Source organism: Grammomys surdaster, unplaced genomic scaffold (genome assembly GCF_004785775.1).
Source record: "Grammomys surdaster isolate TR1022 unplaced genomic scaffold, NIH_TR_1.0 126035, whole genome shotgun sequence".
NCBI classification, from domain to species: Eukaryota; Metazoa; Chordata; class Mammalia; order Rodentia; family Muridae; genus Grammomys; species Grammomys surdaster.
The window spans coordinates 4,155,635-4,179,959 of record NW_021620848.1 but is presented as its reverse complement, the minus strand read 5'-3'; the positions used below and the strand labels follow the sequence as shown (position 1 = coordinate 4,179,959).

General features: G+C 45.4%; 1 protein-coding gene across 3 annotated transcripts in view; it reads right to left on the bottom strand.

The window, feature by feature from the left end:
* The window catches only part of Dennd1a (DENN domain containing 1A), a 473,969-nt gene that overhangs the window by 30,086 nt on the left and 419,558 nt on the right, over positions 1-24,325 (bottom strand). For all 3 annotated transcript variants that reach the window (XM_028754699.1, XM_028754700.1, XM_028754698.1), the window contains 2 exons: positions 22,951-23,007; positions 15,184-15,315 (listed from right to left, as the gene is read on the bottom strand). In XM_028754699.1, the coding sequence (XP_028610532.1) occupies positions 15,184-15,315; positions 22,951-23,007 (189 nt within the window). The remainder of the gene's footprint in view (positions 1-15,183; positions 15,316-22,950; positions 23,008-24,325) is intronic.

The window sequence follows — 24,325 nt, the reverse complement described above, 5'->3', positions numbered from 1 at the left end:
CCAGTATACTGGAAGACAGACACCTGGGATGTACTTCAGCCTCTGCCTGCTTGTTGCCTACAGGGTGTTTTTCATATGCACATTGCTTGCTGTCCTGAGGGGCCACCTGTTCGAGGGCTGAGAGGTCATCTGGGACTGAAGGTGGTCCTGAAGGATAGGTGCAGCCTTGTGGAGGGGGCTGGGCTCAAGATCCAGGGCTCTCTGCCATACCCTGCCTTCCACGCCTGCGTGCTGTGCTGAAAGCCTCTCAGGCCTGCTCTGAATAGCCGCACACTCTTTCCAATGTTGACAGGAGTAGTATTTTGTAGTGGTGCTGGTTAATTTGTAGTGGCATTTGTGGTTTGAAGCCTTGTCAAGATTCCTGATTACTTCCCGTGCAAGGAGCCCCGCTGATGGGGAAGTTCACATGCTGAACAAAAGCAGTCAGGCAGCTGGGAGGGAAGGCTGCATGGTGGCTGGGTGACCCAGCCAGCTTGGGGGACAGTGGCAGGGGAGGGAGGAGGCCCAGACGTGGGCCGGGGGAGGGGAGCCCTTTGTTTTTAGTTGGTGCAGGTGCAGGGCCTGAATAGGTGGCATCCCATTGGCTGTTGGAGGTCGGGTACCAGATGCGGCTGGTGGGTGGGCAGGGGCAGGGGGCTCTGCTGACTGTACTATTCTTCACCCAAACAGAAGCAGGAGGCAGGTGCCTTTCTGCTCCCTCCACTTGATGGCCATCTGGGATGCCATTGAGGGTGCCTGGGTGACATTGTCCAGGAGTCTCACTGGTGGTCAGGTGAGAGGAAAGACCTCCAGATGTTCTTTGATACCAAGAGGGGCTGCTGGCTCTTGGCACATGTTGTGTACCAGGTCTATGCTAGGAACTCAGCAGATAACTGGTCTCAAGAATGCTACAGAGAAGGCAACATTGCTTTAAAAGGCAGAAACAGTGACGCATCTAGACCAGGCCTCACAGCTAACAGGTGGCACAGACACAATTAAAGCCCAGGTATGCCCACGAGTGTACACACTTCCCACGATATACAACACACACAGAGCAGTGGAAGGCAGTGGTGACATATGCTCCATAAGCCCAGGGCACTGCTTCCCCAACTCCCCCATGATGCTGTTCCCTGACATCCTGGAGCTCTCTATACTGTGAATGCTGCTCAACCCCACGGGAAGGTCTCAGTGAAAAGCCACCTGCATTTCTCAGGCCTGTGCTCTGCTTGGTGAGCTTTGCTCAGTACATTAAGGGCAGGGCCAGCTCAGCAAAAGCAAGACTCATTTATCATCTCTGGAATGGTGTCCACTCCAAACAGTACAGCAGCAGGAAGTAAAAACAAAACCTTCCACCTAATTTTGCAGTGATACAGATAAGAAAACTCCACAACTTCCCAGCCCAGAACTGGTCAAATCCCTATGCTCGGCAAGCCCGGCCTTGTCCCCATGGCCTCACCTCTTAGCCCAGCACAAGTGGCCCTCTGTTACCAGCCCTCAGAGCAGCTGCTCTATCCTGCATGTGCCTCCTCTCAGCCCTTACTCACCCACCTGATGGAATCCTGCTACCCTCAGGACTGCTTTCCCTGAGTGCTTTCCCTTCTTCCCACTCCTAAGAGTGGGACATCTTGCTTCCTCTCTTCCCTAAGAGGGGCAATCTTTAGTGGTGGTGGGGGAGGTTGGGGGCTCACACAGAGACTTCCAGTTTCTGGTACAGTCCTGTCTATGGAAACAACAGTACAAACGTCCTCCCATGAGTGAGTACCTAGCAGCAGGTTCTTTCAGGCCTTTACCAAGCACCAGTACCAACAGGTCATCCCCATCACTTGTGTTACTTTGTCTTTAGCATTAGTAACATTCCTGGCATGCTTCTGATCAGCAATCCCTCCACCCCTCTTTCGGAGACAGGGTTTCTCTGTATGTATTACTGGCTGTCTTGGAACTCTGTAGACTAGGCTGGCTTCAAACTCACAGAGATCCAGCTGTTTCTGCCTCTTGAGTGTTGGGATTAAAGGCGTGTGCCATCACCAGGAACAACCTTAACCTAGAGGTGTCTTAACTTACCAGGCTGAGCTCTAGGGCTATTTCCCAAAGCAAGAGCCTTTCTCTTTCTTTCTTTTCTTTTAGTGGAATGCAGGTATAGAGGCATTAGGAAGCTTAGATATGAAATATCCCAAAATTTCCCCAGTGTGTCTGTTAAAGAAAGACAGTTGGGTTTGCTAGACAGGGGAGTGGATCTTTTCTTTTCTTTTTTTCCCCCACATCTAGGAACAAATGGATGGAGAACTTGGTTTAAAATTCCTGGACCCTGGAATACATTCCTATCTGTGTCAGAGTCTACCATCCAGAGCCTCAGCAGAGTTTAAAATCCCAGCTAATAGGTTAACAACTGTTTTTCTTCAGCTTCAAATGAAGAATATCAGAAGGCTGGGGGAATATGCAGCTTTCCAATTTGTACGGACTGCACACAGCTCCCTGCAATGTGTGTTTGACAGGACTGACATTTTGTACCGCTGTGAGATGGGAAAACGTGTGACATTTTTATTCATGGTGGCGTACGCCCTTGTAATGATCAGCTCTGGTCGGTGTGCTTACCGCAGCAGCCCCGAGCCCTCGGAGAACAAACAGGAGCCCAAGGTGCCAGCAGTTCCACTGCCTTATTAAACACTGCCAGGATCCTAACGAAGACCAACTGCTGGAAAATCTCACTGTCAAATCCTCAAGGACACTGTCAGCGCACAGCTAACTGCATATATTTTTCATTTAAAATACTGAAATCCAGCATTGTGCCATTACAACCAAGGGGAGGGGTGCCCACTCCAGCCATTCTGTCAGCTACTTCTCCTGAGTTCCAGATGTTGGAGCCAGATGCCTAGTGGGATTCAGAGCTCAGAGAGGGGTAGAAGAGATGGACACAGACTGTGAAAACCCAGCCCTACTTTCATGGTGGGGGGCTGAAAGTTATAGGGTTCCCAGAAGAGTTACTTAGGAAGTCTACTCACTAGCAAGCCAAAGTGAATCTGCATAATTAGAAAATCCTTTTGGCCCAGCCAGCCATCTTCCTGGAGGTGCAACCCATTACATCCTGCAAGTTGGTGCTAATCAGCCTTCTGCTCGGCAGCAGACCTCAAGACATCTGCAGGAACACACGGCCGCAGTAGGTGTCACACCTTGGCAGAAAGGCTGTGTGTCAGGGTACCCACCTGCGATCTCACCAGTTGCCTCAAACCAGAGGCCTCAAGGTCACCAGGCAGGAGGACTCTCCCTCCCTCTGGTGGTCATTTCTAATGCTGATGTATGCTGATGGATGGAAGCCAGTCACCTGGCAGCTCCTTGCAGCCCCTACAACTATTAAACTAGGTGATTTGGTTATGGTGGAACACTAATATATTGATGCATTTATTTTGTAAACACGCATTTTTATACAGTGCTGCTATATCCATATTCCAGCCTGTATGCACCAAGATATGGCACTATTTATTCATGGGATCCTTGGTGTAGAAGGCCTAACAAGCTGCCCTGTGTGGTTCCTATGGATTTACAAAAATGGCCAGTGGCTGGCTTGAAATGATCCATGTTCTCTACCCAGCATGGCTCAGGCTTGCATTTTTAAAGTCATGTCTATAAGTTGTTTTAGCATAACATCTCTGCGCTGGTGAAGAGCTAATCATCTGGGGAGGGAGATCACAACAGCCTGGGATAGAAGGAGGAAGCCATGAGGAGTTGAATACTAAGGCACATGACTGGGAGAAGAAACTGGGCTGTAAGGACAGGAGGGCTGCATCCATTTCACTGAAGGAGGCACTGGAGCTCTCAGCTGGCCTGTGCAGTGTGTGCAGTCTGTTCCGTCTCTCACAGGCTGTGCTGCAAACTTCAGCTGATTACGTCAAGGAGATATATAGCCAGTGTCTAACTTTGTGTCACTCTGCCTCAAACTCCAATAGCTCCTGTGGAGGACACTTAGCTGACTGAGAGCTCTGCCCGTGAGTCTCCACTCATGGAATCAGTACCCTTGGTTGAGCTCCCCAAGCTCGCCTGAAATATTAGTGATGTCATTCGTGGTCTTTCTAACTTACCTATTCTGTCCCAGTAATTCAGGTCCCAGTTGTCAGTCCCTTGGACACAGCCTGTTCCTGGCTCCAAGTCACTCATGGGGTGTAATCCCCCAAGGGTTGGCTACTGCCTAGCTCTTACCTGCTGACCTCTGGTGCACATATTGGCCCCTATTTCCCTGAAGTTCATTCTCTTGTCTGGAATGCTCACCCTACTCTGGCTCTATTTAGTACATGGTGAGTATTATGGAGAGCCTCTCTAGACCCAGTTGGAATGTCCCTCCTCTAAGATGCCACTCTGTTCTCTACTCCCAGCACTTGTGCCCACTGTGACCAGTACACTGGGTCCGAGTAACATTTCTTCTTTGTAGCATTTGTGGACTGCTTCTCCCAGCCACTGAGCCACAGAGGCAGAAAACATCTCATTTTCTGTGACCCAGAGGTCTCTGCACCTGCCATGCCTCAAACATGTCAGATGAATGAAGTCCTGCAAGGATTAGTGTTGTGTTGGCAGAAAGACCAAGGCCTCAGATTGTCTGCTCCTAAGATGGGAGTGATATGCAGAAGGTTGGTATGCAGCCTTGGATATAGAAAACTGCTGCTACCTCCCCAGCTCTGCCTGGTGGGGAGAGGAAATGAGATCACCCATGTCTCTGCTGAGCACACTGCTGCTGGTGGGCATGCAGAAAATGCTGTGTTAAAGCAACTGGGGTTGGGATGACATAAAGTTCTAAGTACAGGCAGAAGGCATGAGTCTTAGATAGGAAAGGGAGAATTGCAGCAAAGTAACCTTGACCTAGAAAGTCAACCAATGCCTGGAGAAGCAGGCAGAGTTGATGAAAATGGCTTGGTGGAAGGTGAGAAGAGCTCAGGCTCTGGCATCGAATGGGTATGCCTAACTTGAACTCTTGCCTTGATCAGGTGGCTTGACCTCTGTAGGAAAAACACTTGCATCCACTGTGTCCGGCTGTTGAAAGACTAAGTAACATGAGGCCTGGAGAGGGGTCCGTTCCAGCACAGCAGGTCCATGCTATGATGAGAACCTCCTCAGTGCATCTGAACCCTTCTTATACTACATCTCTTGGTTGGTCCTATGACTCCCTTCTCAAGGGCATGGGTAGGTTAATATTTCCCCTGGTCCATCAGCAGTGCCCAGATCACAACTGGAAGTAAGATATGTGACAGATAGCTCCTGGTACACATAATGGCTACTGAGTAGAGCTTTCTGCCTAGCCAAGGATACTGAGAGCCAGACAGTGGTGGCATACACCTTTAATCCTAGCACTTGGGAAGTAGAGGAAGCTCATCTCTGAGTTCGAGGTCAGCCTGGTCTACAGAGGGAGTTCTAGAACATCCAGAGCTGTCAAGACAAAGAAACCCTGTCTTGAAAAACCAAAAAGAAAAAAAATTAAAGTGACATTAGGAGATGCTATAATAAAAGTGGTGCTAAAAACTGTAGGCACATCCACCTAGGGCTCTCCACTGGGTGATGTTAGAGGTTAGCACCTTGGAAGGGCACCATCTATGGGAAGGGAGGACAAGATACAGTTCCCAGGCACAGAGTCCACTCAGACTTTCTTCCTGCTTAGAACAAGAACATTGCCGGGCTGTGGTGGTGTATGCCTTTAATCCCAGCACTTGGCAGGCAGAGGCAGGCAGATTTCTGAGTTCGAGGCCAGCCTGGTCTATAGAGTGAGTTCCAGGACAGCCAGGGCTACACAGAGAAACCCTGTCTTGAAAAACCAAAAAAAAAAAAAAAATATTGGTCAGGTCGCTCAGATTCTATTCCTTGGTAGTTTTAGTTGGACCTTTCTTGAGGATATACCTTGGGTTAATACCCTTTAAAAGGTAAGCATTCTCCAATTAAGCACTGGACAAAGCAAGTGCTGACTACCCAGGGTAGGGGTAGGGAGTCTAGGACTAGAAAGTCTACAGCTCACCCTAGAAAGATCTAAACAGTAGGCAAGTGTAGTTTCTCTGGCCTGGAGCGTTCCTGTGTAACTAGGGCACAGCTGGAAGAAGCTGCTCCCACTGGTGTTAGGTTAAAGACTGTGGTCTAGTTACTGAACACTGAAGCCAGGTTGTAGTGACATGTTCAAGTTGACATTGAGGAAGTGACAGGTCCCTATGGGTTGGGTAGAAGAACAAGACTGAGACCAAAACAGTTGGGGTTTAAATGCAAACGGCAGACATGGCCTTGGGGATACCTCTTAGCTTGCTGACTTTGAATCAGGAGCTACAGGACTGGGGGTTCTGTGTCATAAGAGGTCCAGCGACTGCAATGCCTGCTTTTACCAAGTGACACAGACATGGTTATGACTACTGCCAACCCTGCCACTTTCCCTCTCAAGAAGCATCATGCCTTTCACCTGGGACCCTCAGTTCTAATCTCCCTGGCTGGCATACACTGACATGCTTACATGCCTGTCCTCTTCCCTCTGTCCTCCCCCACTTTTTTTTTTTTTGAGTCAAGGTTTCTCTGTGTAGCCCTGGAACTAGCTCTGTAAGACGGTCTTGAACTCAGAGATCCACCTGCCTCTGCCTCCTGAGAGCTGGGATTAAAGGCATGTACCACCACAGCCTGGTACTTTTTTTTTTTTTAAATCTGGTGTTTAGCTTGATGTCTGCCTTTGACTCTGCATGCTCTTGTGATCATAGGTTCCCCTCAGCTCTGGTTAAGAACTTTTCTCTGGAACAGGACAAGAGGCAAGGATACTTTCCTGTTGGGTCTCCTGCACACTGTTTGATCTAGTCCTCCTCCCTTTGAGAACCATCTTCCAGCTCCTTTGCAGGAATCACTCCTTCATCTCTGAGGTGTGTGTATTAATGGGATGTGTCCACTGCACACAGAAGACCCCTTAGCCATGGTAACTGGCTAGGAGACAGGCTCAGAATCCAAGCTAGTTCCGTCAGTCATGGTCACACCTTGTGGGGAAGTTACTTCTTCTCATGCTCATCTTCTAGCTAGAAGGATGTGTTCTGCAGCGGTAAGTCATGTGACTACTGCATAGGAGGGTGTTAAGAGTGGTACTTGAAAAACTGGGGGAAAGGCCTGGCTAACTTGATTTGGTACCAGAGTTAGACCGATATGAACCAACAATTCCCCCTTTTTTTTTTTTGAAACTGGAATTTGGAGATATCTCTTGAGAGTCCACATACCCCAGTCAATATGAATTTCTAATATAAGTCCTTCCTTGGTCTTCAGAGCTGGATTGGTACCTGATCTAGTCAATACCAGTCAACTCCTACACATGCCCACACAGTTCTCCTGTATTCACCTTCACACACACCAGGAGAGTACCTAGCATGCTTTTGAGATTAATGGTGGATTTGGCTTATGGTATCTCTACCAGGTGCAGGATACCAGTATACTTGTCTTGGCACCAACTGAGACACAGAAATGTTAAGGAGGGCCTAAGGTCTGGAAGGTAACCAGAAACAAAGCCTTATTATGGCTCCATATCCTGAGATCCTGGACCACTGGCTCAGCTTCTGCACCAGATTAACAGTATGCACCCATCAAGAAATCACCATGTTCTCAGCAGAGCTGGGGAAGATCCAAGCTTCAGGCCAGAACATGGCTTGAAACAAACTGTGACTTCTGCTTCTGAGCTGCACACTCTTGGACAAGTCCTTATTATTCCCATGCCTGTCCTGTTCTCAGAAAGAGAGATAAGCCTTGAGACCCATCCCCAACAAGATGGCCTGGTGGATCACATAGCTTGGTCCACTGCAATGGCAGTGGCAACTGAAGCTAGAACAGAGGCCCCAGGTTTCAGCACAGTATCTGGCAGGTAGTGAGAAACTTAGTGCTACCCTTCACCCTCAGCTGCTCTTAAGAATGGCCAGATGCCAAATATTAGGTCCTAAGAGGAACAGGTGGCATCGGAAATGGACTGTCACCTTGACTTTCTGCATCTATCCCTCACCTGGGCTGAGTGGAACTGGTACAGTTTGACAGGTGCTATTCTAAGGCAGGGTTCTGAAGACTGTTTCCACACTACACCAAGATCTCTGCCTACACTGCTGAGTTCTCTAGTACTGCTAGGCCCCCAAATCAAGAATGCTTCTTAAGGAGGCCACACTGCATGTTGAAACAGAAACCTACTGACCTTCCACCTCAGTCTCTTGAGTTTCCATCATCTGAGCTCTCTTATTATTATGACTGACTGACTCACTGGTGAGCACATGTGTAGTGTGTGTGTGCATGGATATGTGTAGGTGTGTATACCTACCTGCCTGTGCATATATGGAGGCCAGATGTCAATGGCTGGTGTCTTCCTCAACGACTCCCCATCTTGTGTTTTGAGAAAAAGTCTCTCAGTGAGCCTGGAGTTTCAAGTTTTGGCTAGACTGGCTGGCCAGCAAGTCCACAGGATCTGCCTCAATAGGCCCGCCGAGGCCTGGGGATACTGACACATACATACCTCACAACTTTTTACAAGGGTACTGGGGATCAAATTTAGATCATCATGTTTGCATGACATGCACTTTAGCAACTGAGCTAACTCTCCAGCCCCCAAATATGTAGTTTTTGAGACAGAGTCTTCCCTATGTGGTCTAGACTGGCTTCAGACTTATGACAATCTTTCTGTCTCAGCTTCTGAAATTCTGGGATTGCAGGCCTGATGTCTGCAACTTATATTCTTTGTAATTCAGAGATGGGGGCCTCTTCCTCTGACAGCTCTTCCCTCCCTGTTTTGAATAGGTCCTTGTGACCTTGGGGTGTAGAAGAAGAGTGTCTCAGTCCTCTGACTTGTCCCTCATTCTCCCATGGGGCATTTATGACTGACCTTAGGACCTCAGAAAGACACAAACAGTACAATGTGACAGGATCCAAGTTCTTAACACTCAAAGCTGTCTCAACTTGTAAACGGATCCTTATTTATGGAAAGGAAATTTACAAGTAGTTTTTGAGCACTAATAGATTATTCATTTTTCCCCAAATGAACAGAATTATAAGTATAGCAACTGAAATGAAACCAAATAACTTGAGGTACACATAGGGGGAAGTCAAACAATAGTTAATTAGTTACGGTCCAATTTAAACATGTATGGTAGTAATAAAAGCAATGTGTGTTTATAGACTGCTAGCTCCATGCCAGGTCCTGCTGAAGACTGTGGATCTCAAAGAGGTTTACATTATCATGGAGGAAGATAGGTACTAAAGAAATGATCACAATACTGTGTGACAGACTGGCATGTGCAGAGTCCTGGGGTGGGGTAAAGAGAAGAACCTAGAGGTTCTTCTGGGTTTCTACATGAGCCAGGAGGCTTATAAAGGGATCTGCTCTGAGTTCGTACCTCCTGGGTCAAGTCAAGGGGGAAGATGGAATTGTTAAGGGAGTCTAGGAACATGGTATGAGATGGCTGTCTTCGAGGTCATGGGGTCTGCAGGGGAGTGTCAATCAGGAGGCACAGTGCACATGAGTGGTCATTTGGCCTGTTATCAAGGCTGTGGGAGGGGTAATGGAGAGGGGAAGACTGAGTAAGGTTCAGGGTTGGTGCGGATCATATCCTGAGGTGGGAGATGAGGATGTGGAAGGGGTCTGGCAGGGACTGTATGTTCAAGTTCGGGGTGGGGGTCTGTTTGAGGTGTCATGAGAACACAGGACACCTCTGGAGGTATGAGTGAGGAATGGCACTTCCAAGCTCAATGGCCAGAAGGAACTTCTCAGGACACTCAGAGCCAAAGCTGTTGAGGGCATTTGTTGGCTAGGTAGCATTTTCAGCTCAGCATAAGACTGGCTCATGCTTATGGCCGTGTTTCCAGAGCTGGTCTTAGGATGGTGCTCAAACCTCTGTCACAGCTTACCAGAGAGCTACCATGGTGCTTGATTAGGATTCTGGTTTAAACAGCTTTTACAATTTTTAAATTAAGGGTCAGGCATGGTGGTCTATGCCTTAATCCCAGGCAGAGGGAGGAAGATCTCAGAAAGTTCAAGAGCAGCCTGGCCTATACAGCAAGCAAGCTTCAAGATAGCCAGGACCTTGCTTCAACAAAACAAAACAAGCTTTTAAATTATTTCATACAAATGAGTATTTTGCTTATACGCATGTCTATGTCCCATGTGTATGCCTGGTGCCCATGGAGGCCAGAAATGGATGCTAGATCCTCTGGAACTGGAGGTACAGATGGTTGTGAGCCTCTATGTGGGTGCTGGGAATTAAACTCAGGTCCTTTGGAACAGCAGCCAGTGCTTTAAACCATTGAGCCATCACTTTAGCCTCTAAACAGCTTTTGAAACTTTAGATTAAAAAAGGGAATTCATATTCCCTTGCTCAAACGGAAGGAGTAGAGAGGTACATTTCAGATGAATGTTTTGGAATCTGTACATTATAAAACAAGCAATTACTCATTTTGTAGATCATTGAACTGTGGGAAAGGAAGCAAACCTGGAAGTTCTGAGAACTGGTCCTCCCACTTCTTTCTCAATGAGGCTTGGCAGCCTGCACTCAGGGCTAGAAGCAAGCATCCCTGGATTCCAGCATTTGTCCAGTTCTCTAGCAGGGACGGAGGGTTGCATTCAAGAGAAGCAGAGGAGTTGTGCTGGTTCAAGAGTAGACATGAGTGAACCATGCTAGCACAGCCAAACTGCTTTCCTTACTAGCTCATGGTCATGAAGCATTTCAGTGAGCACAGATATTCAAAGTATCTGGTAGCTTGGCCATTTGACCAAATGATGCAGAAAACAGCTTCTATAGAAGGTACCACCTCTGTTGACTTCTGCCAAGGGAGAAGGGTCATAGTATGATGTTGTTCCTGTGGGTGCTCCCACTCTGCTGGGGAGGCCCCTGCTTCTTCACCCCTTCTAAAGCCAGAGACAAGAAGGAAGTCCTGCTCCCCATCTCAGAAGAGTGAAACATGGGATTTGAATCTCTAGCCTGTCTTCTCTGTCTTTTTATCTCTACCTGGACCCCAGCTTCTCTAGGGGGTCTCGGAAGGGACTGGACATGCCCCTGTCCTCCCTTCCATAGATTCCTCCTTAGTAGGTGCTTTGGAGCAACTGTGCCACTGTTTTCTGATCCTGCAAGGGGTAATTCAGTCCTTTAAATTCTGAAGCGACAACTTAGCAACCACTTGGCCTTAGGACTTACATAGTATTCTTTCTCCTTTTACTCATTATTTCTTTTGAGTCAGCATCCTATGTAGCCCAGGCTGGACTTAAACTCTGATTTTCCTGCCTCCATTCCCCCTCAAGTGCTAGGATTACAGGGGTAAAACAGTTTGTCTAGTTTTAGTCTTTATTTAAAAGGTTTGCATTTTAGGGGCTGGCAAGATGGTTCAGTGGGTAGATGTTCCTGCTGCCCATCCTGACAACTTATTTGATCTTCAGGATTCACACGGTGAAGACACCTGATTTCTGCAAGTTGTCCTCTGACCATCTCTCTCTCTCCCTCTCCCCCTCTCCCTCTCTCTCTCTTTCTGTCTCTTTCTTTCTCTCTCTCTCTCCTTCTCCCTCTTTCATTTGTTGGCCTGTCTCCATCATTATGTTCTACAACGGTGGAGACTGGGTACTTACTTATCTTGTGTAGATGAAACTGAGTGTATGCAAATAGAGGCCCAGTCCCAGCCTTGAGGAGAGCAGCAGGTAAGAAACTTTTCTCCCCGAGTGGCTCCTTTTGGCACTGAGATCCTCTTTTGTCAGCTACTTCCATACTGCTGAGGACTCTGTGGAGGACCTTTTACTGTCACCCTGTAGAATGTGTCCATTGAGACTTTTGAGACCAGACTGGCTTCAAACTTGTGTTGTTCCTTCGTTAGCTTCCCAAGGCCTAAGATTATAGACATGTAGTACTAAACCCAACTCTAGCTAAGTAAGTGGACTTGAAAAAATCCACAGGAATGTAAGCCCAGAGTGGGAATGTTCAGAGGATTAGCAGGTACCATCTGACTGGGGTTTGAGTCGCACTGCTTGGAGTGTCCATACTGATGATGTGGGTCTGAGCAGGTCCCTTCAAGTCTTTCAGTTCTTGATCCATAAAACAAGGTCAATGGGCCCTGCCTTCATATAAGATATTGTGAGGCTTGTTCCTCCACCCCTAAGAAGAGGATTTACATACTAGGGCTATATGAGTAGCACTGGTGAATCATAAGTGAACATTCAAACATTATTATACATTAGAAAAAAAACTGGACTAGTATGCTAAATCCATGACTTTAGAGACACCATAAGATGAAGCTACAGTTTGGATGCATACCAGGTTCAAACGGTTTAGAGAACAATGCCAAGTGAGGAAAACACAGAAGAATGTAGCAAACATTTTGGAACTGTTAGAACTCTTTAAAATCAGACTGGCCAGAAGGACTGTACTCCTGCGATCAATGGCCCATCAGAGAAGGTCCTAGGGAAGGACCAAAGGACAACCCACCAAGAGGCAAAGCTGGAAAGAATTAAAAAAAAAAAAAAGGGTGTCTGTGGTTTCTCTATCCCCCTCCTCCCTGCTAATCTGTCACCTAATAAGAAGGGGCCCGGCTCAAGTGAGCTAGCTGGCGGTTCACTTACAGCAAACTGATTAAGAATGTTCAACCAACAGCAGACTGTAGACCTTTCCAGAGAAAATAAATAGAGTGTAGACTGTATGCAAATGTGTTTGTCACTTTGACAGCACGTCTCAATTAAGGCATCTCTCGGCTGTGGGTAGGCTCTGTGGCTGCAGCTGGAAGGGAGAACCCGCTGCATGGCTGATACTAGGGGCTTGACCTTAATCCGTATGCACGCATTAAAAAAAAATCCTGCCTTCCTGTACACTTGCATAATGCTGGCAGCCACGTGAGGGAAGTGACAAACGGGGGTGGGGGGAGCCACTTTCATCCTCTCCAGTTTGCAGACCTGTGAAGGCACAGACAGCTCTTATTTCAACAGAGTTTGGGGTGGCTTTTTAATTGTTTATCCCCCACCCATGTGAGCACACACACTCTTATTCTACATTTAGCTGGGAATGACATTAAAGAATCTCTCTATTTCTTGCTGAAATGGAAAGAAGGTCTCTCTATTTCAAATAGGGCCTCCTTTTTTGTGTGTTTTGAAAATGGAATGTTTAACACCATGAATTCCCTCTCCCCCGCCTCCTCTTTCTCTGTAATGGGCTCCCAACTCCAGTGAGGGTTCTTTCATGGGCAGGTTCGAATGTGCAGGAATGAGGACAAAGGAAAGCTGGAAGCTGACTCTGGAATGCCATGCTGGTGACAACCAGGGCTGTGCTTTCAGCAAACATGGCCAGGAACTGGGGTGAGGATTGCTCCAACAGTGCCTGAGCTCCAGAGGAGCCAGTCCTCAGGGTGCAGACACTGGTGCGCTTTGAAGAGAACGGTTAGTTAGGCAGTGCTTCTGCTTTACAGGATATGCCAGGTTCTATGACATCTCTTTAAATATAAAATTAAAAGAGGGGTTGATTTCCCCAATTGATGAGGTATGGACATTTATCCAAAAAGACTGATTAGAAGAGACTGATTTCATGAGTCAGTTCATGCTTTGCAATAAGAACCCACAGTGGCTGTTTTGCTAGTTCTTCTTTTTATGCTTTTATTTATTTTTCTTGTATATGTGTTTGTTTATGTATGTGGAGTGTGTGCATGTGTGCCCAGGCTCAAACGTGGAAGTCAGAGGACAAATAGGGAGAGTTGGTTTTCTTCTATCATGCAGTAGCTGGGAACTGAACTCAGACTGTCAGGTTTGACTGTGGGCATCTTTACCTGCTGAGCCATCTCAAGGGCCTGGTTCATTTTATTTTTAAATAGTTCAATGCCTGATACATAATGGCACCTGATAAATGAATGTCTCTTAAGATAAGAAATGTTTTAAACAAAGGATTCTAGGTCCTTTTTGATGTGAAATAGCAATCCTACTAACAGTAAATAGAAGTCATACAGCCAGGTCCCCTGCACATATGTAGCAGATGTGCAGCTTGGTCTTCATGCTGGTCCTCCAACAACTGGAGGGGAGTGCTGTCCCTGACTCTGTTGCCTGCCTGTGGATTCTGTTCCCCTAACTGGGCTGTTTTGTCTGGCCTCTGGGACAGGATATATGTAGTCCTGCAGTGACTTGAGTTGCGCAGGTGGGTTGAGGTAACCAGGGGGGACCTCTCCCTTCTCAGCGGTAAAGGGGAGGGAGGGATGGGGAAGAAGCTGTGTGAGGGGTGGACTGCAACTGGAGGACAATGGGGGGAAAATAAAAAATAAACATGAAAGTAAAATCTAAACAAAACAAAACAAAACCTCATACAGACTAGCTTTATCATACTTCATCTAGGGAATAGCTAAAGAATCAGATGATTTAAGCTCAGTAGTAAAACACAGCTTGCTAAGCAAGCACTAGGTCCTTGGTTAGAGCCCAAGCACCAGAAAAACAAATGACGACGACAACAAGAAATCTTGCAAACTCTTGTTATAACCATACCTGATGGAGCCATGTTTCAGATACCAAATCAAACAAAAGCATCAAACCATACATACTACACACAACACATTTATATTTGAGAAATTAGACCAGTTGATTGAAGAGAGGAAGGGAAGGCTACATAATCCTTTTAATTGAAAATATAACCACAGGTAGGAAATAGATGAAAATTTCAATTTCTGTAAAGAGTACAATGTATTAATTAAGAGGAAAGAAATAAAATGAAATGAATAGACAATTTTTTTAAGCACTCAGGTCCTTGCAAGCAGTTGGGTAAAGAGTTGGATCTCTAGAACCATAGCAAGGGTGTTTACTCCAAGAAATGCAACCCCCAATATTGATTTTTCAGGGAGTACATTAATAAAGAACTCCTAATTGACTTTTTTTTTAAGTCTTTGCTTGTTGCCTTTTATTTGAAGGTACAAAGAAGGGCCTGGGATGCCCAAGTGTTCTAATGAGATGCTTAGCTAACCAACACCTTAAATGCAGTGTCTAGGAGTGGGGGAGGCAGAGGGTACATTTAATGATTCCATCTAACAGCGGAGCTAGTGATATACAATGCCATGTTGTTCCCACCCAGATTTTTGAAAATTCACCTTTGAAATATGTTTATGCCAGACACTTGACGGTGTGAAGAGCATTAAGTTGCTTTGCTGGAGAGCTAGGTGCTAACTTGTTGTCTGCTTACACTCCAGCTTCTGATACAAACAAAATCATAAAAACCAGACAGCCCTGTGGACGGGCAGAACACATACCTGCCCAAAGTGGACTGTGATTGGTCTCCGGTCTTCTCGAAGTTTGGGGTCCTTGGCCTCTGCCTGTGGAGATGGCATGGTCTTTGGCAGTGGATCTTCTGCAGAGGACGCACAGCCATTCTCAGTGATGTCCTATGGGAAGAAGGAAGGTCTAGGTTTGCACTGGAGTCCTGGCCCTTTGCCCTCTCGCCTCATCCCCACAAGCCAAGAGGTCTGCTTAAGAACAGCCCCCAGGCTATTCTAAGCCTGGCCCCCTGGGAGAGGCAGAGGAAACAGAAGCTAACTTGGTCTTCTGACACTGATGCACCAAAGAAGCCTAAACTATCTACATGAAACTATAAACATAATAATTTTTATCCTGCATTCTTCTATTCTATTCTATTTCATCCTGCATTCTTCTATGGCTATTTTCATTTTCACACATTTACTTTGTCTATATGCAGACATTTAAAAATTACTTGTAATCACAGCTCATGCATAATTTTATATCCTGTTTTTCTCCAATATAAGCATCACCATGGTGCCATACAGTCATTATAATAAAAATTTTAATGGATGCATAATATTTTCATTGAGCAGACATCTAATGATTTAATAACTCATCCTATTACTATTGGGTATGTTTTTATTCTTTCTAAATGCTAGCAATACATGCTATATTTTTCTTTCCTTTTGTATTATTGCTTTTGTGGAAAACACTAGGAATGAAAGCATGAGGTCAAACATAAACACTTTCTAAGGCTTTTTATTCATTCTACCAAATTGCTTCCCAATTTACACCAACTACCCGAAATGGGTGTGTTATCAGTTTCACGGTACTTGTTAGCCTTATCATTTTAAAAATGTATTGCTAATTTAATAGGTGAAAAATTAGACCTCATTGTTGTTTTAATTTGCATTACTTTGATTATTTGTGAGTGTGGCCTTTTTTCTCTGTCTGCTTACTGGTGGCACTACAGATCCCTTTCCTGGCCCTCTCTTCTCTTCCTTTTGTTTCTGGAAGGGCCTAAGGGTCTCCCTGACCTGCAGAGTCTCTACAGGATGAAGAAAATCTCTTAAAACCTAAACATTTACATTTCATTTGTGTGTCTGGTAAATGAAACTAAGAAAACTCCCCATGTGTAAAGGGTAGTCTATGGCTTCTTTGGCTGTGCTTGTCAGCTGAGCATTGGTATGGGCTAGTGAAAACATGGACGTGTTTACTTCTGCAATAAGCATTATACCTTTTTATTGAGGTCAAGCAAGTTGCTTAGGACAAGTCAGAGAATAAAGGTACAAATAAATAACATCTAAGTAATCATTTTTTTCCACCAAAAATAACTCACGTTCTGAATTAAATAACATAACATCTAACTTTTCTCATTATAAAAACAATTATACATTTCGGTCAACAGAAGAGGTTTTTGATCATTGGCTACCCTTTCTCAACGGAGAGAATCATGAGACAGAAGGAAATTATGTACTAAGTATTATGTACTAGTAGTTATATACTAACGAGGAAACATAGGTAAGACCTCTGAGCCTCAGTTTCCCTATCTGTAAGTGGGGACATGGGAGCTAGGGATGAAAGGAGATAGGTAATGTAACATAAATGCCTAGAGCATCATTAGCTTCCCAGTAAACTACTGGAATGAAACAGAGCTTTTACCCATGCAGATGTATATACCTTCATGTGTGAACATGCAAGTGTGTGCCTGTGTTTGTGTGTGTGAATCCGTATAGTGTTATATACCCAACTGCCTATTTACTGGCTTCCTTTCTTAAGGAATCAGCTGCTGTATAAGCCAACCTAGAGAGTCTCTGCTTGGTCAGTGATACAGGAAGGTGATGACCTTTTGGCCTTACAGACAGGGCTTGGGCATGTGGCCTACACTGGATTGGCTAGTCTCAACTAAGCTAAGGCTCAGTGATGAAAGGGGCTACTGACAGCCAATTAGAAATGGATTGTTTGGAAAGGGGCTGCCCCAAGGTGCCTGGGTCAAATGGAACAAAGTAGAGGAGGGGCTCCTTCTGTGTCAGAGAGCAACTAAAGGGCAAAAGGGGCACTTCGGGTGTGTGTGGGTGCATCTAGCGGATTAACACAGGGTGAATGAGGCCAAACCTTAATAAATTCATTTTTGGTCCAGGAAAATATCCTTCCATCATGTGTGCACGGTAGGAAAATGTATCAACTAGGAAACTACTAAATAATTATTTTTAAAAGAAAACACGATAGATTTGGGGGGAAAGTGCCTTAGCTTAAGCTTTAAGTAAAAAGTGCAGTCTTCTAGCCTTATATGTTCCATCAATTAGCTGCCTGATCTTTCAGACTCATCTTCCCCTGCAACAGTTTCTTCATTTTACAACAGGGAGATTCCTAGTCGTTTGACAAAGGTCCATGGAGAATGGTTTAAATGAGATGAGCTAGGAGGAGGCTTTGACAGAGTCCAATATTGTACAAGTAGAATGGACACAATGCTTCCCTGTGTGTGTGTGGGGGGACACCTAATTCTGGTGGCTACTTTTCCAGATTCTAGATTTCCATTCTCATACTTAGTGCTCAGGATGATCATAAAATAAATAGGATTATACATCCTTTATATATGAGGCAATAGGATTCAGATAAGATAACCTATTCCAGACCATGGAGATACAAAGTGGAGGAACCTAAAATAAGGACTGGTGACATTTAAATCATATCAACTTCTAACTAAAGCCCAAGTGAAGGTATCTTGGCCTGAGGGGGTGGGTACATGCTATGCCGGGCCACCAAAAATGATTTCCTCTCCCTCCTTGCTAAACTGGTCACAGGCTGCCATACCATGGCCATCTATTGTGAAGCTTTCCAGACTTTGAGTTCCTTGGGATCTGGGTTTTCTTGAGTCTAGTACAACTTTCCCATAAATGTCCATTAAGTTGAGTCAAACATTTGGAAGGCAAATGCGCCTGGGTGTCTAAAAGCCACATTTTGTTTAGTTAGACTATCCAGACACCCCAACATTTCTGTACTTTCTCATGGCTCCCCTACCAAGTGCTTGGCTCCTTCACCATCTGGGGAAGGGCGACTGCTTCCTTCAAGGATGTCATGGGTAGTACAGGGGAGGAGCTCTGGTCAAGAGCAGTGGACTCTTTTCTGTCTACCAGCAGACATATGTATGTAGGAACCAAAGGAACAACTCTGCAGTCCTCGATTAAAGAAACTGTGGCCCAAGAACTGACTGATCCATCAGCCAAGGGACTGGGATATGGGTACCCTGACACCCTGCTTGGAGGAAGGCAAACTAGAAGCTTATATAAAAATGCTGCAAGATGCAAATGTCCTATGGCTCACTAATTTCATTTCTAGAAATGTTTTCAAATGAACAAACCTAGAAATAACTCAGGTGTCCAACAGAATTGATTAAGGTATGTGTGTATGTGTGTGCATGTGTGTATGTATAGTATGCGTGTGTATATATGTGTCTATGTGTAGTATGTGTCTATATATGCCATTCTAAGAAAATTTATGAGCTATTTAAAACAAGGATACGTGGAAGAAACATTTTTAGAAGGCTGAGACATGTTCAGGGCATACCATATGAAAATGCACATGAAAAGGGATATTATTTTTCTTCTTTGGTTTGCTGAATTTCCCAATAAACATATGGTTTGTTGGCAAAAAAAAAAAAAAAAAAAACCCTTGACCTTCCAAATGCTATTTTTAAAAAACAAAACAAGGGGCTGCAGGGAGGAGTGGGCCAACTCCTTCCTGAAGAGTCACACAGGAGGAAGACAGCTACAATTCAATAGGCCACCTCAAATGACCTTAGGAGGAGCTGGGGACAGGCTTCCTGTGGCTGAGAAGCAAGGCCACATGCGGCATTCACCCCTGGAGTTGGGAGTAGGCCCAGCACTCCAAGAATGGGTAGAGCACCCCTCTTTTTGCTGAGCAAGCTGAGGTCGCCTTTAGCCAAAGGAATGGTCTGGAAAGATTCCTCTTGTGGCTATGTGAGCAGCCTATAGGGAGGTGCGTCCTATGGCATTTGGGCAGACTGTCTTGTTCTAGGTATGAGCCCAAGGAAACAGAGAGGATATATTCTCATTTACGGAGCTGCTACTAAGAACGACTGTGAAAACAGCTCACCTTTTCTAAGATGCTCCCTAGTTTTTATGGATGAGAAAAACAGCGATGGCTGGTAACTCCCCCAGGGCCACACAATTAATATCCTACACAACCAGACTGAATCTTCTGGTTGGCCTCCAAAGCTTAAACGCCTCATCCCCATGAGAGGGCACTGGAGGTGGAGTGGGGTGTGTATGGTTAAGGCCAGTGCCTTCTCATTTCCTGTGAGAGAATCTTTTTCCACTTTGAGATTTGTGTGGTACCTGTTTTTTTTCCCAGCCTACTTCCCATAACCAGCAAATGTAAATTAAAATATGAATATTGATACCAAACCAGTAGCTAAAATTGGAGTCTTGGTGATTGAGGCTGCAACATATTTTAATGTGTGTAAAGACAGGGAGCTGACAGCTGTGTAAGATGGTGTGAAAGTATCCATTCTGTAATAGTCTACCTGCTCTCCCTGCCCCCACATGCTTGCTCACGTCCTTCATTATGACTGTAAGCGTTTGGCTAGAAAGTCAAGCCAACTGTGAATTTGCTCCTTTCAATCACAAACATTAATCAAGCTCAACTTGTCGTTTAAAGAATAGCGATTTACAAACTCTCCAAATGGCTATGAAATGGGCCCATTTGGTTAAAGCATTTTGATACTAAAGAAAAAAAAAATCAGGGATTCCTGAAGGGCACACATATACACATACAATACACATAAAACTTGTTGGCAAATGTGGGTGGGGGCATAGACAACTTGTCTTTCTAAATGTCGTTTTTAAAAAGCAAAACAAGGGGCTTCAGGGAGGGGTGGGCCACTCCTTTCTGAAGGGTCACACAGGAGGAAGGAGGAAGACAGAACTATAGCTCAAGAGGCCACCATAGGGTAGCAAATTTTTAGTGCCCCCTACAGGTAAAGAGAGCGAGTGTGCAGCTACTGGATTTAAAGTGCATTCTCCAGACAGTCTGAACCAGGGAAGTAGAGTGCAATTTGGTGATATTCTTCTGCAGGTCAAGACTGGTGAAGACATACTCCCAGGCAAGTGCCACTGTCTCCATTAGGAAGCTATGGCTGGAATCCCTGTCATTTCTCCTTCCTAATTCTGAGCAAGTCGAACTTCAAAGGAGGCTAGGCTATAGCAGAACTTGGCCTCTCTGTTCCATTTATCCAGAGAAATATGTTTTCCATCTTTCTTTTTTGTTCCAGGGATGAAGCAGAGAAGGCATGGAATAAAGCCACACTATAGGATCTACGAACAATCACTCGCCAATGGTCGCAGATACCCTGAAAGCTATTTCAGAGGCTTTGAAAACATCTATTGCACAGATGAACAAGGGATGGAAAAGGGGCCCTGCTCAGTCAGTCATATTAGAGATGGACCCTCCACACACCATGGTGACCTCTTCATAGGTCAGCCCCACATTCTCTATTTGCAATTCAAACCCAAGGCAAGAGCAAAGAGGGCAAGACTGGGTTCTTGATTATGTGTGCGAGGTCACCATTGCTATACAGAGTTTGAGGAGGCCAGGTGGCGACCCAGCACATTAGAAAATTGGGTCTTTGCTGGCAACTGCCTCAATTTCATAGTAGAAACCAAACTTGTGATGCCTGTGTTAGGTGTATCCGGGAGCCATAGAGACAGGTTCCATGTTGCACGAAGGGGGCAGATGGAAAGGGGAGAAAAAAGCCAAGGAAATATTTTCCACTACAGTGAGATAGGTCAGGAGAAGCTAAATCCTAAATTAGCTCAAGAAAAAGATCTGGAGAGCACCAGAGACCAGGGGCCTGTGTGCACTGAACAATGCTGGGGTTTCAATTACAAAACAGCTCTTCCAAGAACAACTGCGAAATATCAAGTCTGTGGAAATCTCTAAGAGCCAAAGGGGGAAAAGTGAAAATTGAAAAGGGTGCACTAATAGATCTGTCAACAGTCCAGTGGTGACAAGCCACATTTCTATAAAATGCCTTCACCGTTTGTGGCACCTGAGATGCACTGACTCTGTAGAACATTATCTCCTGAAGCTATTCTTGAAAAGACTGGTGTGGGCTGGGGAGGGAGAAGGGGAGGGGGGAAAACGGCTTTAGAGTTTATGAAGGAAGGAAAGGTGGAGTGTGTGGAGGGAACATGATCTAGATTGTGTAAATGAGCCTTTGGGTAAACACAGGAAGAAAAGCTGAGCTTCACTGGCTGCTGCAGAGAGACTGTGTGGTGGGAAGAAACTCTTTGATGGTAGTCTCTGGCTTCATGGTCAGCAGGAGCAAGGAGACCCATGAGGCCTTTTGTCTGACGCCTGAGGAGGGACCCCATCTTTGCTTACTTCAGGCAATACCCAAAACAACCATAGCCTACAATCTAGATACTGGGGGATGGGGGGACCCTCCTGGATACACATAATTCACCTCCATGTGACTGGGACAGGGGATGAAAAGGTATGATCAGTGACTCAGATAATATCTATGCAAAGAGTCCTACCTGCCATTGTCTGCCAGGGTAAACAGACTGCCATGTAGTCTGTGTGGATTGTGTTACAAGGTTTGTGTCACAGGATGAGAACCTCGGCTGTTAAGAATTCACTGTCAGCCAAAGCTAGGAATTTAAATGCTTAGTAAGAGCAAATTATTTTCCAATTAAAAGAAAGGAATCAATTCCTTTGACCCATTTCAAGTTAATGAGGATTTTTCCAACTTCATAAAGTTCAAACTGCTTTCACTAAAAAACAGAACCAACACAAACTGCCTAGATAGTGATACATTTAAGGGGTCTGGGTAAAATGACCTCAGACATCTTTTGCAAAAGAAAATACGTGTTTGGGGGAAGCAGTTTGTGGTACAGAATGGAAGTATTCTGACAGTGGAAGTCAAGAGATCTGAAATCTAATCCTGTCTTTGCTAGGCTCACACACCGGCCTTGGGCGAATTACCTCACCTGTGAGCCAGTCTCTTCACTCACAGCTTTGTTCTATGGATTTGGGCTGTCAGCTTCTATTCTGGCTCATCTTGAACAAGGAGTGGCAATCACAGTATTGGAGAGCATGCTGCAATGGTATTACACGCACACCCCCTGCCCTGCTCTGGTTATACTACTGTCCTCCCCAGGGACTCAGGTTGGGGAAATTTCAGCCACAGTGACTACACACAATTTTTGTGATGGACCATAGAGACAATCACAAAGCCTCTGTTTGCTAGGCATAGGCTAGGCTACTCTTGCTCTATGCAGTTATGGGGGGAGATCCATGGTATTCCCTTCCTGCTCACTCTTTGTGTGTATCTGCTGGAAACAGGGTGGTCCTTCCTCTGGGTATGCTTTTGGGTTTAAGTTATGACCAGACATGGGGCAGAGGGTGGCTGCAGGAATGGAGTGACACTGGGGTGGTGGCCAGTATGTATGAAGCAGCCAATGCTGCTGGACACCTGCAAACCCCAGGCCTGGTGGGGTGGGTTGGCAGACAGTGGCAACTCTGAACTCACTCGATTTTGTGGGTTTAAGCCCACAAAGAGTCTTAATGTTATTTGAAGACAATTTTTTGTCTGTGAATATTTATAACAGTGTGAAACTCCCGGACAGCTGGTAATGCATTTTGAAGTGTGCTAACAACACTGTATCAGACAGCCTTCTATTGATCACATCCTACTTTTTTGTGGCCACGCATTTCATACACAGTGCTTATACATTTTGAATAAGAACTTCAAGTACCTTTTGCTTCAAGCGGTTTTTCACCTCTTTTATTCCCATTTTTGCATGATCTTTTGCCTGCATGAAAAATTAATTTAAGTTAAGATTCCCTTTCTGTTTCCAGCTGGGTCTAAGCTTGATTTCAGTCCACCATGAATCACCTTCTCTGATCACTAGAAAAATGAAGAAAAAATGGGATCATCAAGTTGAAAAATATAATGGCCATGAAAACAAATACAAAGGTAAAAGGTTAAAAAAATCCCTTAAAGGAGCAGTAGGTATTTTATTTTCTGCATTCTGATGGCAGAGACTTTTTTTTCTTCTTTCCCTTCCCAAGCCTTTCTTGTGCTCTCTATAATTATTTACCTCAGCAGCCTGGTGACAGCTACCAGTAAAAGAACAGCAGCTTTACCTGCTACAAGACTCAGAACCCCACTATACTTCACCAGAGCCAGGCCTCAGAGTTTATCTCCTTTCTAAGTTGAAGAGTTGAAACAAAGCAGTTGCCAGGTTTTTATAGTACCATTTCCTACATTTCATTTTAGAAGACACCCTGGCTTCTATGTTCTGTCAGTTTTGACCTGTGCATCTCTGCTGGTAGCCACCCATCCAGTATGGAACCTAGAGTTTAAGCACAGGAAATATTAACATGATTAAAAATGAAAATAAAATAAAACCACCCCATGTATGTGCTTAGGGTCATAACAAGCAAGCAGGAAAAAAAGCACAAGAACAAGTGCTTGAGGCTTGTGAGAGACGGAGCCAGGGACTGATGCATCCACCCCCTGTGGGCAGGGGTCTCACATCCCCTGTGGGCAGGGGGTCTCACCATGCACTTCTTATAGGACAGTGGAAGACAGAGGGTGAAGAGTGCAGGACAGAACTGAGGGTGGTCTCCCCACTGTGCCCAGGGTTATAAACAGAGGGCTTCCTAACCCTCTGGTCCCTACACTCCCTGTATGTAAGCATACGTATAACCTGCCATGGGGAAGTTAAAAAGGAGGGGTCATCTCCTCACTGCACACACAGTCATGTTTATTAAGCAGCAATGCCAAGCAATTCTCAGAATTCTGGGACTGCTAAGAAATGGCATGGCCAACCTTGGTTACTTCTGTAATCGAGGCATTAATACACTTGAGAGTCAGGTTGTATCAGGAATAGTGGCATACATCTTTAGTCCCTGCACTTGGGAGGAAGAGGCAGAGAAATCTCTGAGTTTGAGGCCAGCCTGGTCTACATAGTGAGTTCCAGGACAGCCAGGGCTACGGCCCTGTCTTACAAACAACAACAGTAACAAAACAAAAAAACAAACCAAACCACCAACAACAAAAAAACCCCAACCAAACCACCACCACCACCACCACCACCACCACCACCACCACCACCACCACCACCA